The following is an 11,650-nucleotide window of genomic DNA, read 5'->3' on the forward strand; positions in this document are numbered from 1 at the left end:
ATTATGAAATTTGACTAGTACAGTACTGAAAAATCTACTAGGCTCGTAGGAAGAAAGAAAGGAAAAGCCCAAATTAATCTCTTACTAGCATGACATTCTATATATTATCCTGATTCAAGTGATTTCTGTTTTTTTCTTTTGGCCCCTTTTTGCTTTTATTGTCCTCACTTTTCCTTTCTTTTACTTTAATTTTTGTTTTCACCCTTTCTGGACTCAAAACGCGAAAGAAGATTGCTACCCCTCTGATCTTGTCCTAAGCTATTCTTCGCCACTCTCTAGTTTAATATTCAGAAACTGTCAGTGTAACAATTTCCTTCAACACAATTCCCAAGCAAGAGTCTCCTCTCAACTTTTAGGCTACAGCATAAAAAAAAGGACCATACGTATCTTGTTTGATCTTTTATCCACATAACTACTAGTAGCAGTATTACAAAAAAGCATAGTATCAACACTGCAAATCCAGCAGCTCTGCACACAATTTCTTTTTCTCCCTAAACACAAGATGTCATATCAGCAAATTGATTAAAAAAGAAACAATTAATCCAATTTGACATCACTCGTCACACCATTTTCCCAATATTAATTATCTATAATCCTGTCAAAAAAGCTCGTCTCCTCCAAAATTGCCAAGAAATAAAATTGGCTTTCATCGACCATGGTAAGCTAGTAGTATCACAAGACATGTTAAGATGTGGCAGTAATAATTTAGGAACTTATTTGGAGGGACAGCTGCTGAAGTAGAAGGTGTAATAGGCCCAGCACCAAATACTGTCGAACCGCTTGAATTTGTTGTATTCAAAATGGATGCACTTGTGCTGCAATTCCCAACATTAATCAGAAACTCTATATGCAAATGCTTAATTTGAAGGGAAAAAAATACAACTTTATTCATGTTAAAATCTCACCTTGTTGATGGATATTGACATGAACCACTACCTGCACACATATTAAAATTTAATCAATTACATAAGAAATTAAAGGTAGAAGTAGTAGTAGTAGTAGTAAAAATAGTAAATTTTTGATTTGGTTACAGGACTAATGGGAATTGTTAGCTTACTGGGATTGGTGTTTGTAGTAACAGCAGCACCAGCAAAATTGCAGCTATTAGGAATTGGATTTTTCTGATAGTAGCTGTTGAATGCAAAGGAAGCGTGATCGCGGAGCGTGTTAGGGTTGTAGCAGCTGCCACCAGGCTGAATGGCAGAACAATCAGAACCACCATAGCCACAAGCATAATCTAATGCAACTTGCAATGCTGTTTGTGAGGCAGCTTGGCTAGCAACACACCAGCTCGAGCCCGATGATGAAGATCCTGTTGTCATTACCGGATTGGCTTGACCACTAGTTGTTGAATCAGGATCTGAGATTGTTGGATTCAGTACTGGAGTTGTTGTGGTGGTGGTAAGAGTTCCAGTTGGAACTGTTGTTATTGGAGTTGTTATGTCCTTTTGGCTGCTGGAAATGGTCTTAGAATTCTGTTCTACTAATCTTATAATGTGTGTAGCATTTGAACCTGCAAATTCACAACAGCATTAATAGATAATTTGTTTTTAGATTTTAATTAGATAAATGTGCAGGATAAAAGTTTAAGCTTGGAACACTTTTAACTGCTGCATTTGCAACTTAAAGGGAATTAAGATTCCTTGCTTGTAATGGAAGCGACTTCCAATTTAACTTTTAGCAATTAAAATGAGATTTATGTTCATATAATTATGCCTATTTTCAATATACACTTTATGCTGCTTGATCAAAACGCAGAATTATTATGATAAACTGAAAGAAGTATTATTGAGCCGAGGTACCTACAAGGCAGGGTAAGGTCTGCTTACACTCTACCCTCCATAAATTCCGCCGGTAGGAATTCTTGTTGTTGAAAGAAGTATTAGGATTTGTAGAGCAAGGCAAAAATTGAAATATGATTCTAAAATCTAAATGCTACTTGCTCAAAACATTTGATTTGACCAGGGGAAAAAAGAGGCGCTATAGGCATTTAAAATTTGAAGGCAACAGCCAATAATCTGTGTCGTTTGTGCATAAAAGAAAGCTCGGTAGGGAAATGATGAGCAAAGAAAAAGATGGATACAGAGTCAAAAAAAGACGAAATTAGTAATCATTGTCCTTTTTAAAGGGAAAAGTTCAATAGTCAATCACTCCATCTGGATAATAATTCAAACAGGGAATTCAAATTGAAACTTAACATGCAAATTCTCCTATGCTTTTATGAATTATGACTGAAACATTTGAGACACAAAAATGACCTAAACATAAATGTTCTTTAAGATATATTAATAGAAGACTCAAATGGAAAAGGGCAAAAGAAATAGTACTAAAATAACATCCTAAAGCAAGCAAAGAAGTGGGAAAAGAAAAAAGATCAACATATATAGCATCTTTTTGGCTCATAACAACAGAGAGAATAAGATGATCTGTTGCAAAAGAAACTTATGCAGCCATTATTGGACATGGATTCACGTCAATTATTATAAGAAGAAGATAAAGCTCGTTACCTGAGCAGATAAAAAAACAGCCGAGTTGAATGAATACGTAAAATCTCCTGAGAATCCTCCTACTCATTGTCCCAAAGTTTCTTACTTATCTTCTTCTCTTGTTCTATCAAATTTTGCTCTTACCGTCGTTTGAAACAGAGGACAAACCATGGCATGTCAAACCAACTAACCATAATGACATTCTTGAAAGCACATGATTTTGAGGAGTACAATCCCTTTTTTCTTTTGTGGAGGTGGGGGCGGTGAGAGGGAGAGATTTTAGGTGAGAGAAAGGGAGAGAGAGTTGAGTCAAGGGAAGTTGAGACATAAGGGGTAGGAGAGGCAGCAAGAAGAAAAAGGTGCAAAAAGAGAGAAGGAGTGGAAGAAAAGGAAGTTAAAGAGGGAATTGTTTGGAATTTAAAGTGTGGTGTGTGGATTCAAGTAGTGATGGAGGTAATGATGATGATGATGATAGCTTCAATTTTTTTTTTTTCTGTTTGGTGAATTGAACTTTTTTTGTATTTCATGGACCACATCTAGCAGCCAATGAATAGCCAGGTTAGGTAGAAGGCAACCAAATGAACCAAGTGATGCTACTATGTAGTGGGCGTTTGGACCAAGGGTGTTATACGGGCTGGATCAACCTATTTCCTGAGTGGCCCGGACAAGAATACAGGTGCCGGATGGGCTGGATTACTGGGATTAGGGGGTTGATCCATTTACTTTCATTCATCCGGTTAATCGGATCGGTCAAATCTGATCAACCAAAATTTCTGTAGAACCGGTTAACCGGCCCGGGCTAATTTAACGGCTAGATTTCAATTTTTTTTAAGGTTGAAGAACATTAGCAACGGTCAGCTGCCTTATGGCCGTTGCCCAACGTTATTATTGAACAAATAGCCCCTTTTTGGATAATTTTTTATTATAAAATAACACTTTTTGTAATTACTAATTTAGCCCTTTTTATGCTTAATGTTTTAGTTTGTTAGATTAATTTGAATTTTTAAGTATTATTAATTTATTATGCATAAAAATTTAGTTTTACTCTTTTTTCGTTAATTTACTTGTTAAATGCAAACTTCAATTTTGTAAGTTTTAAATAAAAAAAGCACTTGCAAAGTATAAGTGCAATTTTTTTCCCATCTTCATTGTATTCTTTATATTTTTACTTTATATTAATATAAATTATAATAGTTATACAAAATACAAAAAAAAAATACTAACCCAGCCCGGCCTCTTGGACCCGTAACCCTTCCGGTTCATTTTTTACCTGGATGGACCCGGACCCGTTAAGCCCGGTTTGAAAAAACCGGTAACCGACCCGGATTGAAAACCGGCCGGTCACCTTTTTTCTCAAGTCGGACCGGCCCTGCCTACCCGTTTAACACCCTTAGTTTGGACATAACAATTGTGAAATTTCGGAAAGTGAAAATAGTATTTAAAATTAGAGTTGTGTTTGGACATGAATATAATTTGGAGCTGTTTTTGAATTTTTGTGAGTGATTTGAAGTGAAAATTTTAAAAGACAGCTTGTTGAAGTCTTTCAAATTCCGAAAAATTCTAAAATTCAACTTCGATGTGAAATTTAAAATTTTTCATTACAAACACTAATTCCGAAAAAAATGTGAAAAAAGTGATTTTTTTTTATGGCCAAACAGGCCCTTATCCTTTCACAATCTATGTCTATTACACGCTTCCAAATCTGCTCTCACCACCGTAATTTATACTCCTTCGGTCCTATTTTATATGATGGTATTTAATTAAATGAAAGTATAAGAAAGTATAATTTTTGAAACTTATAATTTAAACAAGTCATAGCTATTTGTGTTGTTATAATTTATATATCATCTCATGAAGGGCAAAAGAGAAAATTATCTTTGCACGTCGCAGGGCATCAAAGTGTGATTTTCGTCAAATGTAGCATATTGCGCTTGAACCTGGGATCTTCAGGTTGTTAGCTGGTGTTTGAATCAGTAATCAGTAGGATAAAATCTCAGTAAAAGTTCTTTCCCATTTTAAAACTTCCATCACATATATTAGTAGTAGAGATAAATCAAATCATAATCACGTTAAGCATACTTCTATGTCAAAGTATATTTTGGTTGGGTTGCAATTGACTTGTTGTAATATAATGTTGTATGACCTCCAACTACATGACTACATGGTATAGGTACGTAACATAATTATCTAACCTTTCTATTTCTTCCCCTCCTTTAGCGAAGATGTCTTGTCAATTGTCATGTTTTTTCCTTAAAGGTAAGACTTAGGAGAAGAAAATCATAAGTATCTGTTTCTAGGCACATGGTTTCAAATAGCCATGTCCCAAAAGCATTGCACAACAGGTTCAAAGTTGGTCATATGTTACCTTTTTTTTTTGTTTCACCAGCTCGTACATGTCTTATATTAAAGGAAATTACTGGTGAGATCTGAGCACATCTGATTACTACTGTGAGTTTTTTGTAGGGCTCTTGAATTTTTCAGTATTTGAACCCACTAGCTAGTTCTTGCTTTCTCACGCAATAGGCCCGCTTACAAGGATGCCAACCGACCATCCATAGTACAAAACTTTTATCTACAATGCAAGTCTGTCGCAATTAACCCCAAAGTTTGTTTTTAAAATTTCTCTCTTTTGTTTACTATTTTGACAATACTAAGAAGTCGATATTTTAAGTTTAAACCTGTTGTAGCATCTAATTCTTGTCAGTTAAGAATTGAGTGGTAATTCATTAATATGGAGATTAAATAATAACATATATTATTTAGTAGATATATTTTTATTTCTAGATGTTTAGTTTATTGAACTAAAAATTAGATATATGGGGATAATTATAAAACATATGTGTGGTTTAAACTACATAAATTGAATAAAGTTTTATTTTTAACTTTTAAACTTGTCTTTCTTATCAAGACTTTGGGAGAAAAACATTGGAGAAGGGCAAACTTGTCATTTTGTTGTTTATCTCGAGATTAGTAATTTTGAAATTGTTTTTCCACATATTGTATGGTATAAAAATAATATCATAATTGTGCTATAAACAATCCCAGAATTGTTAATCTCAAAATAAAAAATATACCAAACATGAGATGAGTAATCTCACCTTTTATTCCTGTAATCCTTTGTCCCTTCTACTCTCCCCTGGACATATGCAACCCAAAGTAATTTTTTGTTAAAGTGTTGTAGTATATCTTGTGAAAGCGAAGAATTTGAAAGATTTTATCTACTACTCCATTAGAGTCGGAAAGATGCTAAAAATGGACTTTCGCAATAATTGCGGCTTCGTTTGTGGCTTTAGTGTCACTCTTAGGTAGCATATTGTAAATTAGTGAAAAACTGCAAATTCGCAACTGCTCCCACAGTAAATTAAACTATTTAAAGTTGATCACTAGTATCTTCCCGTATCCTAGCCTACATAGGCACTTTTGACCAATTGATTTCAAAGTTCTTAGGTCCATGTATAAAATTTTATATTTTAGGCTCCTTTTATAAACTGCAAGTAAAGTGAGCGAGTTCTTGGGTTGTTTCCGAGTCCGGAACCAAAATGTGGTTCTTTTGGACAAATAGCACCTTAATAGGTGTAAAAAAAAGATGACATTTCTATATATAGCGCCCAAATACTGGGCGCTATACATTAACGTTAATTGTGCCGTTAATATATCGCGCCCAGTATTTGGGCGCTATACATAGAAAGCTGACACTAATAGGTATATCGATCAAATACCCGGCGCTATACCCCTTTTTTAAAAAACGAGCCGTCTTCTTCAAGACGACCATTCTGCTTCTTCTTCCTCAATATTTTATATCTTCTTCTTCTTGGTCCCCCACTCCCATACCCGCTACCCCACTATTTTTAAAAAAAAATTGGGTCCCCAGTCACATAAAAGGTGAAGAACGTAGGTCCCATATTCGAGTAGAGCTTCGTATTATTGTTGATTCATACTTCCGGAGTCAAAATTTCAATCTATTTGCTTTCCGAAAATTCTAAATCGAGGTATTTCGGTTTATTTTAAGTTGAACTTTTATAATAATGCATATTATTTGATTTGTATGCGTTCTATTTCAGTTTGTGTTTTTTTTTTTTTCCGAAACTAGTATGTTAAATTTATCCGGAAAAAATATAAATTTGTCAAATAAATTTGTCTGTTAATATCCTGATTTATATATATGTGTTTTCATGTCGTTTTGTGTTTTATTTGCAATTAAATTTATTTGTTGTTTATGTTTAGTTTAGATTATTTTTTAGCGTAGTAAAATCTAGACCTTTTTAGCGTAGTAAAATGTAGACCCTTTTAGCGTAGTAAAATTTAGAGCCTTGTAGCGTAGTAATGTGTAGTATTTTAGCTTAGAATTCCTTTTGTTTAAGTATCTTATACTGGTAGTTGAAAATGCAAACTTTGTACAATTAAGTTAATCATTGTATCAACACACATAATTACTAATGTTAATTTGGTGACATTGGGCCTCAAAATATCGAGCTCGAAACCCATAGCTATATATATAATAATTTGTACAATTAAGTTATTAAAAATAAACGGTGTCACTAACATCCATTTGGTTCCGTATACATGTTCTCTTCTGCACCTGTCTTTTACATAAATAGGACTTGTTACACACCATTTTAAATGGTTCCGGAGGCCAATAATGCTCAGCACCCACTAGCTGTAACTGACCACTATATGTGTTTAGGTACTTGGAAACACTATATTGTTGATCAACATAGTTGGTCTCCGCATAACCAACACGTTGAAAACACTTGATGGCATGTGAGCAAGGCATGTGGTAGATGGACCATTTCCCACAGGAGCATAACCTTGCTGATTCATTTATAGTATGTACATTATTACCCCGATTATTATGGATAGCGGTGGGGATAACCATAAGTGAGAGGTAAATTGATATAATCCATTACGCTTAAGATATTGGAATTTTTCGAAAGGTTCAGATGTGTATTTGCGGCATATGTAGTGTGAATTTGTCTATTAAATCAATTTGTAAATTAGTTTTCCTTCTTAACGATAAATGGCCTATTTTACTTTAGGAGTGCAATTAGCCCATTTCTTATAAAAAATATATATATAAAAATAATGTCAACATTATTACAAGGTATAGATTTAGTATTTGTAAATAGTTTGCATAAGCCTAGATAATAATTGGTTTGATTTTGTCCGTCCAAAACTCAATCGTCATAAGCGAATTAATAGAATAATTAGGACTTTGGACTAAAAACAGTTGTGTAGAAGAGGATTGGATCTATGAATACTGATTTCGGTATTTTAAGTAAAAGATATACAAAGTGGAGTTTGCTCCGAGTAGAATAATGGAAATTTTATGAAACAAATGGTATGCTTATCAACTAATTTCCTCCTAAATTTACAAGTAAACCACTTGGCAAGTATTAAAACACATACACTTGGTCCTAAGCATAGGAAGAGAATAAACAACTTGTGAATATGACTATCAAGCTCTAAGGCACATAAGCGAATTACGGATACTGTGTTCACAGCAAGGTTGTAATTTTAGTTTCAAATTAATCTTTTATTATCTCATTAATTCTTCTAGTTGAATAGTTTTGAGGCGTGTCATTCACACATTTAAATCATATAACCTATGGTCAACACCTAATAAATCTTGATTCTCTGGAAATCTTGAGGCACTCCATTCAGTAAATTCCCATGGCTTTCATATTTAATATAGAAATACAAATAATAAACATTCGTAGAAAATCTATAGGGCCATTTAAAATATTATTGTGTAGTTGTGGACACGTTCGCGTGACATAATTACAATTCTAAAGACAATTTAGAGTATGCGTTCGCGCAACGTCGAACAAATCTTCTCAATAAAAATGGGTTTTTCGGAGGTTATTAAATTATCTCATATAGTCCGAGGTGCTCAGCTTACCATTTAATCATACAAAAATGACAAATGTCCATAGTTTTGTTTTAAGCACGCGCAACTGCGGCCAAATTCGTTTTTCTTATATATAAAAAAATGTTATTAATTCAATTGTGTACACGTACGCGTGACATGATTCTTTACATAAAAAAAATGAATATACGCATGCGTGATTCGTTTCAAGACAATTCTAAAAACAGTCAAGCTAAAAGCGGTAATAAAAGTTAAAACTATGCAATATGTTCAAAAATGTGCAATAAGTCAGATAATTAGGCCAAGTATAAATTGTTAAGCGGCCGTGCTCGAACCACGGAATACAGGAGTGCTTAACACCTTCTCCTGAATTAATAGAATTCCTTACTCGGATTTCTGGTTCGCAGAATGGTAAATAGAGTCATATTTTCCTCGATTCGGGATTAAAACTGGTGACTTGGGACACCATAAATCTCCCAAGTGGCGACTCTGAAATAAATAAAGAATCCCGTTTCGGTTGTCCTTTGATTGGAAAAGCTCTCTTTACGTATGCCCTTCTCTCGGGTGTAAGGTAAAAAGGAGGTGTGACAGCTCTGGTGACTCTGCTGGGGATGAGAGCCCAGAATCTCTGGTTCAGGGTTCAAGAATTCGAGCTTAGAATAACTGTTATAGTTGGCTTTATTTATTATCTGATTTTTGCATGTTTATGCTTAATGTGCTAAATGTTGCTTTTTACCGCTTTGATATTATCTGAATTGTATATATAAAACTGCTACGAAACCCTTCTTCTTTCTGAGTCTTCTGAATTTATGGTGCACACGTGCGCGTGGCCCACCTTTCTGTTAGAAGTTGATAACAACTAGGTCGGGAATCCAAATTAGAGTAAGAATTTGAGAAGTAAATGCGGAAGCAATAACAACAAGGAATTAAACAACTAGAATTAAAGAGATGAAAATAAAGGATATGGGAAGAATTCAAGGAAAGAATTCCAAGAACTTCCAAGAACGTAAGTTCTATAGCCTTGACAAGATCAAAGTAAAAACGTCTTGATTTATGGAAGAAATCAAACGCCTTTACTTAAAAAGCAAATCAAAACAATAGATTCGGATATTGACCACTTTACGAGTAACTTGAGACAACAATTAATAACTAGTATTAATCGCCTTCTAAGAATACCACAAAGGAATCAAAGATATCATAAAAGAGAAGTAATCTTACTACCTTGAACTAAGAACTAGTAAAGGTTGAAAGATAAATCTCAAAGCACAAGTAACAAAGGTTCAAAAGAACTCTCAAAGTATGATATACTTAATCAATAAATGTTGTGTCTTATGAATGAGAAGAACTCCTTATTTATAGGAGTTAAAAGCACTTAAAATAATGTAGGGGTTGCTAAAAAGTCATCTAAATTAGGTAGGGGCTGCTAGGGGTCACAATAGCCATCAAACTTAGGTAGGTGGCTCCTAAGGGGTAACAAAAGCCATCAAAATTAAGTGGGGGGCGGCCAAATCCTTTTGGGGCAGATTTGGGCCTTAAAACTATTAGTTTGGGCCATTGGTTTGGACTCCAATTGGGCTCCTTTTGAAACACCCCCTTTTGGACCTCTTTTAAGGTCATTTTGAGCCCTATTGGTGGACTTCAAGGGCTGATTTGGTAACCCAATCTTCCTCCTCTTGGACTTCAATTTGGACTATCAAATAATTGTAAAACTTGGACAATTCATCTCCTTTGGGCTTGAGCTCTTCCTCTACAATTAAAAGCTTCTTTATTTGCCATTGAAGTCTAGCAACCTTAGCTTGCAACTCTTTAGCTTGAGATCTTGTAAATGGCCTTGGAGCTTCCAAAACTCTATCATCTCTATCATTGTCCTTAACTATATCCTTGTTCTTGATGCTATCATTCCCCCTTCTTGAAAAGAATTCGTCCTCGAATTCGATCCTACATCAAACAAAGATAAGTCAGCAACATTAAATGTGGCACTTACTTGGAACTCACCAGGAAGGTCCAACTTGTAAGCATTGTCTCCAATCCTTTCAAGGACTTGAAATGGGCCATCTCCTCTAGGATGCAACTTTGACTTCCTTTTGGAAGGAAATCTCTCCTTTCTAAAGTGAACCCAAACTAAATCTCCAGGTTTAAAAATAACTTGCTTTCGTCCCTTATTCTTTCTCAAGGCAGTTTGCTCATTTTTCTTCTCAATTGCAAGCCTTGTTTGTTCATGATTTTTTTTCATCATCTCAGCCTTTGTCCTACCATCAAGATTAGCAATATCATTAGTTTGTAATGGTAATAAATCAAGGGGAGTAAAGGGATTAAAACAATAAACAACCTCAAAAGGAGACATACATGTAGGAGAAGAATGAACACTATTGTAAGCAAATTCAATCATAGGTAAGTGATCTTCCCATGAAGTTAATTTACCTTTCAAAACAGCCCTCAACATATTTCCTAAGGTTCTATTAACTACTTCAGTTTGTCCATCAGTTTGTGGGTGACAAGAAGTAGAAAACAACAATTTAGTACCTAACTTCCCCCAAAACACACGCCAAAAGTGGCTCAAAAACTTAGTATCCCTATCACTAACAATAGTTCTAGGTATACCATGAAGTTTGACAACCTCTTTTACAAAAAGATCAGCAACATGTGAGGCATCATTAGTCTTTAAACAAGGAATAAAATGAACCATTTTGGAGAACCTATCTACCACAACAAATATACTATCCTTACCATATCTTGTTCTAGGCAAACCTAACACAAAATCCATGGAAATATCAATCCAAGGCGAAGTAGGAACAGGTAATGGCGTGTAAAGACCATGTGGTAACACTTTAGATTTAGCTTGTTTACATTCCAAACACTGTGCGCACATTCTTTCAATATCTTTTCTCATTCCAGGCCAAAAGAAATTTTCGGTCAGTATGTCTAGTGTCTTTGGGACTCCAAAGTGTCCCATAAGCCCTCCATAATGTGCTTCCCTTACAAATACTTCACGTAAAGAGCAATTAGGAATACACAACTTATTTTCCTTAAAGAGAAAGCCATCTTGGAGGTTAAACCTCTCAAAAGGACTCAACTTACAATCCACAAAATTTTTGCCAAAATCAACATCATTAGCATAAAGTCCCTTGATTTGATCAAAACCCATTAATTTAGAAGTCAGGGTAGAAACTAAGACATACCTCCTTGAAAGTGCATCAACAACAACATTTTCTTTCCCTTGTTTGTAAGAAATTACATAAGGAAACGTTTCAATGAATTCAACCCACTTAGCATGCCTTCTACTAAGCTTACCTTGACT

At 34.7% G+C, this 11,650-nt stretch overlaps 1 protein-coding gene across 1 annotated transcript; it reads right to left on the reverse strand.

Moving 5' to 3' along the window:
* Positions 1-332: 332 nt before the first annotated feature.
* On the reverse strand, positions 333-2,925 carry LOC107781527 (glucan endo-1,3-beta-glucosidase 4). The gene is made up of 4 exons (XM_016602243.2): positions 2,508-2,925; positions 1,058-1,513; positions 906-936; positions 333-815 (listed from the first exon to the last, which is right to left on the reverse strand). The coding sequence occupies exons 1-4, from the start codon at positions 2,572-2,574 to the stop codon at positions 647-649; spliced, it is 723 nt and encodes a 240-aa protein (XP_016457729.1). The 5' UTR covers positions 2,575-2,925; the 3' UTR covers positions 333-646.
* Positions 2,926-11,650: the final 8,725 nt, after the last annotated feature.

This window comes from Nicotiana tabacum, chromosome 10 (assembly GCF_000715075.1).
Source record: "Nicotiana tabacum cultivar K326 chromosome 10, ASM71507v2, whole genome shotgun sequence".
In the NCBI taxonomy this organism is placed as follows: domain Eukaryota; kingdom Viridiplantae; phylum Streptophyta; class Magnoliopsida; order Solanales; family Solanaceae; genus Nicotiana; species Nicotiana tabacum.